The following is a 6,623-nucleotide window of genomic DNA, read 5'->3' on the forward strand; positions in this document are numbered from 1 at the left end:
CTCCTCTCCTCTCTCTCCTCTCCTCTCCTCCCCTCCCCTCCCCTCCTCCTCTCTCTCCTCTCCTCTACGCAGCCCCCCTTGTGTAAGCCAGAGTAGAGATTTTTCCCTCAGTCACTCTTCACCTCATTTTTTATTGAGTCTCACATTGAACCTGGTCGGGCTATACTGACCAGCAAGTACCAAGGCTCCCCACGTCTCTGCCTGCCCAGTGCTGGGGTTACAGGCATGCATGACTGTACCTGGCTCTTTATGTAGATGCTAGGGCTCTAAACTCATGTCCTCCGGTCTGCGTGGCAAGGACCTCATCAATGAGCCATCGCTCCAGACTCCCGATCCTTCATAGACTAATCGCCTTAGGCATTTCGCTATCATAACCCGAAGCTGACTGATACACTCACCTTCCTCACCACAAAGCTGATGTTGTGCAGCGCTGACTTGGGGCTGCCACTTTGCCACTCCGGGCTAGCAACTCCCTGACCTGATCGACTTTGCTCACTGTACAGCTCTGGCCTCTGTCTCTTGAAAATGTGCCTTTTCTGATCTTGTGCCTTCGGCGGGTCACTCTTCCTGTTGATTTCTTGTTCCCATGTCAGGGTGGCATTTGCTAAAAGCAAGATAGTATCTGGGTCTTCTGGTTGGGTGATGTAGGATGGGGGGCTTTTAGCTATGAGGATTTTCTGAGATTAAAGAGACAACAGTAAATGGGCAGATGTCATCCATTGGCAAGAATCCTCCCAAAATAGCTTCTAATGACCCCCAAATTAGAATCTTGGCATTTCTACCTAAGACAATCAGGACTGACCAGAAGTTATTCCCCCAGGAACACTGCAGCAGAAATAGTCCATGGAACCAAACTATCCAGGACTGGTGTCTTTTAGCCCTGAGGCCTATGTGGGTCACCCACATTGGAGAACACTGATCCTCATCTGCAAGACAGTGAGCCTCTGCCCATGGGGGCTGGCCTTCACCATGTGACAGATACACATGAAACTGTGGTCCATCTGTTCAGCCTCTTTATCCTCCACCCCACTCGGCTCAACAAAACACTTACAAGTTACTAAATGGTACATGTCAGACCTCAAGGGTCCATTGTAGAACTGCACACATAAACAAGCATAGCTCCTGACCTTAGAAAGATTGCCTGTGAGAAGGGGACAGGCACAGATCGGTGCAGTAATAAATGGCAAGGACACAACATTGTAGTGGCCAGAGAAGGGACATATGACCCCCCTTCCTTGAAGTCCCTGTGTTTGGTGCCTGAGCTGAGGGAGAGAAGAGTGCAGAAAAATGAGAGTCGAGACCACAACATGGCAGACAAGGAAGCACGCAAAACAAGGTCTCGCAGTTTGTCACAGCATGAAATAAGCCGTCTGGGACTGCTGAATTGCAGAGCTCAATGTAGAGATGGGATGGGAAACAAGGGTGGAGAACCTGAGGGGCCACTGAGAAAGTCTCAGGTGCAGTCCTGGGGGAGGCAGGGGTTCACACCCTGATCAGGCGACTGTTGGTGGGCAGACCAATACTGTAACAGCTCTTTGGGAACTGAGTATAATAAGGACCGGAGGACAGTTTGGGGGAAAAAAAAAAAGGACTGGACTATAAATCATGCTGAGTTCAGAAGGCACGTGATGGAGACCTCAGTGAAGGTGATGGTGCAGTGTGGAGGGGTTGGAGATTCAAGAAATGGCATCCTTCTCTGAATCCCAACCCCTGTGCTTGTTTTTCTAGCACAGGGATATACAGAGTGAATGAGGGAGGGACAGTTGATCCTTGTGTACCTTCCAGTCCTTCCAACCCTGGCTTACAGGAGGGCCTCCTCCTATTGAGGGGACGGTGACTGGAGTCTTCACAGGGCTCTACTCACAAACAAGGAAACAGGGGCAGGAACCCAGAGTACTTGAGATGACTCCAGATTTCACAGATAACCAAGCTGCCATTCTGTGGTCACGAATGCCCTTCTCCTTTTCCTGCCTGGACCTCAAACCCATCAAATGCCATTCTCACAGCTCACTTATACATACATAGCTTACCAGGGATCCTGGCTCTGTACCAGAGTGAGAGCTCCTAAGGATGAACTCTCTCTTTCTTCTCCTCTCCTCTCCTCTCCTCTCCTCTCCTCTCCTCTCCTCTCCTCTCCTCTCCTCTCCTCTCCTCTCCTCTCCTCTCCTCTCCTCTCCTCTCCTCTCCTCTCCTCTCCTCTCTTACATGCCTCTGGTTGTCTTTGGTGGACAGTGTGGCTAAATGACAACCCCAAGGCAGTGCATGTCCCTACACTCATCACAGGACACACCAGGGGCTGAGTCAGTACAGAGCCCGCTTCACTGCTGGAGAAAATGTGAATTGCGCCTTAGGTGAGTTGTCGGGGAGTGAGGGGTGGGAGCGTGCCTTCTATCAATAAAGAGTGTCGTGTTTCCCCTCCAGAGCGTCTCCTGCAAACCCCTGACCGCTCATTCTCTCCTCTGCACACTAACTCTCCCATCTTCATGTCCACGCAGCTGCAGACATGACCCGGCCCCCCAGGAGATCTGAGCACCACCCCCATTCCCAAGCATCACCCACCCACCCCAAAAATGAGATCTCTTCCCTACTCACCCAGCAATACTTATACCTTCATTCTCCTTAGAGAGACGCTGGCTTCGGCCACTGCTTTGACCGAGAAAGGCAAGATTGCAATTGAAAACTTCATTACATTAAACATGGCAATCACACTAAATGCCTGAAGGAGGAAACAGAGGATGGAGGGTTTAGGATTGCAAGCTGCTTTAGCTCCAAGCTGCTCTATCCATGGGGGTTTTAGGGGGGGGGTAGAAGTATGTTATGCTTACTAGCATAAGAAACAGTGGCACAGATGGGATTCACAGAGGAACACGTCTTCATTTCATGGCTCAGAAGCCATGGGTTCGCAAACTGGGAACAGTGGATTTTTAATCTATTTTGTTTTGGGAATTTTCACCAAATAAATAAATAAATAAATAAATAAATAAATAAATAAATAAAAGTTGGGATATACCTGAGACTATCTCCCAAATGAACAGCTTCATCCATATCCATCCGTACTGTGTCCTTATTCAAACCAAGATGGCCCATTCAAAGCCCTGTCCAGATTTTCCTAACTCACTTTCATCTAGGCCAGTCAGAGGCATCTGACCCTCTGGGGCCACAGCATCTCTCTACAGAGCACACAGCTCCAAAGTCACTGACTGAAGGGGTTTCCCCCACTGAGCCTTATCCAGTATCCCTGGATTTTGGTGCTCCTCAGTGAAGACAAATTTTCTTCTTTCAGCTGGTGCCCTTGGGACTTCACCTCTCAAACACCATCTCCTCACATGTCCGACTTCATCTAGCAGCCTCTTTCTACCCCAGTTAAGAAATTAATAACACAGCTTCTTCCATCAAATCCCAGATGACACTGGCTGCTGCTGAACAGGCCCTGTGGACGTGTTCCAGGTTTGAGCTAATTCTACATTGCTAAGAGGATAGCAACAAATGCTTCCATCACATCTGCTCCTAACTCTCTGAATCCAAAAGTACCACCTTGGCACAAACAATGAAAGAAAGAAAGAAAGAAAGAAAGAAAGAAAGAAAGAAAGAAAGAAAGAAAGAAAGAAAGAAAGAAAGAAAGAGAAAGAAAGGAAGAAAGAGAGAGAAAGAAAGAAAGGAGAGAAAGAAAGAAAAAGAAAGGAAGAAAGAGAGAGAGAGAAAGACAGAAAGAAAGAAAGAAAGAAAGAAAGAAAGAAAGAAAGAAAGAAAGAGAGAGAGAAAGAAAGGAAGAAAGAGAGAGAAAGAAAGAAAGGAGAGAAAGAAAGAAAAAGAAAGGAAGAAAGAGAGAGAGAGAAAGAAAGAAAGTAAGAAAGAAAGAAAGAAAGAAAGAAAGAAAGAAAGAAAGAAAGAAAGAAAGAAAGAAAGAAAACAAACTAGATCTTGACAGACAGTGCCCAGGCTACCTGGCAGACCTGGAAGCCAATCTCAGGATGCCATGACCCTAGCAGAGAAAGGGAACCTAAAGGATTCTGAATCAGATTTGTTTTGGATTTTTCTTTCTTCTAAACTATTATGTCAGAAAAATTAGCATCATTTGGTTTTTCCTTTCTCTGATGCAAAAGAACTAGAGAATATTGCATGTGTGCACGCATGCATGCGTGCATGCGTGTGTACCTATGTACGTACCATAAGCAGTCCAGGACACTGTTGCCGCTCGCTCTGGCTTTGGGCTCATGACCAAGTCCAAAGCCTTACAGTGAGAGTAAAGTGGGCCCGAAGAGCCTGAAATGGCATCGCCCCTCTCACATAAAAAATAGCTGAGGTGTTGATGGAATTAGCGAAGGGTGGCCATGTGAAGCTCCTGCTTCTCCTCCTGTTCCCACCACACCCTGGCATTCTTGCTTGGGGCACTATGTTTCCTCTGGGAACTTAGCTACCCCTTGCCCTACCCCACCTGCCCCTCACACATACTCCCTGCTCACACAGACTCCCCCTCACAGACTCCCCCTCACACAGACTCCCCCCTCACACAGACTCCCCCTCACACAGACTCCCCCCTCACACATACCCCCCTCACACAGACTCCCCCCTCACACATACCCCCACCCTGCCTTTGCGGACTCTCCTCCAGGTACCTGCCCTGCAGACACTTGGTTTACTACATTGGCTGTGTTTTTCTTCAATTAAATCCAGGAGCCATTTCCCCTCTAACTTGACGCTCTTTTATCTTTGAATATTCTGTTCCCTTGTCAAAAGCCCTCATGCTTTTACATTCATCCCAGGTCCCCTCAGAGGCTTCAGCCCACACCCAAGTGACCTGTGTGAAAGCAGGTGAGAGCACCTAAGGGCTCCCCATGCCCACTCTCACCCCACCCCCACAATTCCCAAGGCTTTATGCAAAACTACTCACTCACCCCACCTCCCAGCTACACAGGTAGGAACTACTCCCAGACTGCTTGTTGACAATGAAAGCAAAAGCCAGGAATGGCCAAAGGCTGGTGACAGGTACCAGCTGGGGAGTAGGACAGTCACGAATTAGACAGGATAGGCCCAGCTCTCAGGTCTGGAAGGACCCTGACTCTGACCCCAGCCTGATCCACTTGATTTCTCCCTACCAGAGAACAATTTAGAGTCCCCTGTTTGTAGGGGACACACACAGGGGACAAGCACACCAATGTCCTTTAGGTCTCCTGTCCACCCTTCCCCCAAACTGTGGCCCCTCTCACCACCAATTCACCAAGTGTGCTCCACTCTTAGCAACCACCTCTGTCCTGCGTGGACAGAGTACGAATAGTGGTCAGATTCGCCTGAGCTCAGCCCACGCGCTCAGCTCTTATGCAAACTGAATCTGAGTGTGGGTTATGACTCAGTGGTACAACGCTTACCTAGAACGGACAAAGCCTGGGGCTCAACCCCTAGCACTGCACAACTAAATTTGACTCTAATTAATTAATCCAGTGAAATATCCTAGCATCCTTTGGTATATTGCATCGGGGGGGGGGGGGGGGTCTGATGCCAGGCACAAGAGAGATGGAGAAGGGCTTCTCACTAGGGGCTTGCCAAAGATAGGGTGCAAATGTGGCCTGGTTAGAGGTAACTCTTACCACAGGGGCAGTGAGCTTGCGTTTCAGGAAGATGTGGCAGGTAAAAGTAGACACAATGGCTATGGTGGACACGATGGGAGCCAGGGCTGAGTTCCCACTTTGGACATATCCAGCCTTTTCCAGTAATTTTCTCTCTCTCTTTCTTATGTCTGCAAAAGAGAAGGCAATCGGAGAATGATTTTATTTTGCAGGCCAAGCCCCGGCCTTAAGAAATGTGAGGCCCAGAATTTGGGCCCCCAGAACCCATATGAAAGCTGGGCAGGAACGGTCACTGACTACAATCTTGGCACTCAGAAGGCAGAGCAGGGGATCTCTAGGGCTAGCTGGTTAGTTAGACCAGCCAGAATCAGCAAGTTCCTGGTTCAGTGAAAGACCCCGCCTCAATGGACTTGGTGAAGAGTGGTCAATGAAGGTGCCGCCAAATGTCACTTTCAGGCCTCCATATGCCTGTGCCCATACATTTACAAACAGGTAATCATACATGCACACTTGCTCAAAGAGAAAGAAAAACATTTTTGGCTTGAATGAGAATGGCCCCCATGTGTTTGAATGCTTTGCCCCTAGTTAGTGGAACTGTTTGAGAAGGATTAGGAGGTGTGGCCTTATTGGAGTGGATGTGGCCTTACTGGAGAAGGTGTGTCACTGGGAGTTGCCTTTGAGGTTTCCAAAACCCATGCCAGGCCCAGTCTAGCTCATCCCCTCCCTGCTGCCTACAGATCAGGATGTAAACCGTCAGCTATTGCTTCAGCACCATACCTGCCTGCCCACCACCATACTCTCTGCCATGCCAATCATGGAAAAATCCTTTGAAACTGTAAGAAGCAAGTTCCCAATTAAATATTTCTCCTAAGAGTTTCCTTGGTCATGATATTTGTTCATAGCAATAAAATAGTTAATAATATGAATGAAGGGCTGGTGAGATGGCTCAGTGGGTAAGAGCACCTGACTGCTCTTCCGAAGGTCCGGAGTTCAAATCCCAGCAACCACATGGTGGCTCATAACCATCCATAACAAGATCTGACGCCCTCTTCTGGAGTG

The 6,623-nt window shown here is 48.5% G+C and overlaps 1 protein-coding gene across 2 annotated transcripts in view; it reads right to left on the bottom strand.

The window, feature by feature from the left end:
• Abcc12 (ATP binding cassette subfamily C member 12) overlaps window positions 1-6,623 on the bottom strand; it is a 73,343-nt gene that overhangs the window by 45,395 nt on the left and 21,325 nt on the right. For both annotated transcript variants that reach the window (XM_021220392.2, XM_021220393.2), the window contains 3 exons: window positions 5,586-5,734; window positions 2,609-2,716; window positions 399-677 (listed from right to left, as the gene is read on the bottom strand). In XM_021220392.2, coding sequence (XP_021076051.1) covers window positions 399-677; window positions 2,609-2,716; window positions 5,586-5,734 — 536 coding nt within the window. The remainder of the gene's footprint in view (window positions 1-398; window positions 678-2,608; window positions 2,717-5,585; window positions 5,735-6,623) is intronic.

The sequence above is a fragment of the Mus pahari genome, chromosome 20 (assembly GCF_900095145.1).
Source record: "Mus pahari chromosome 20, PAHARI_EIJ_v1.1, whole genome shotgun sequence".
NCBI lineage: Eukaryota > Metazoa > Chordata > Mammalia > Rodentia > Muridae > Mus > Mus pahari.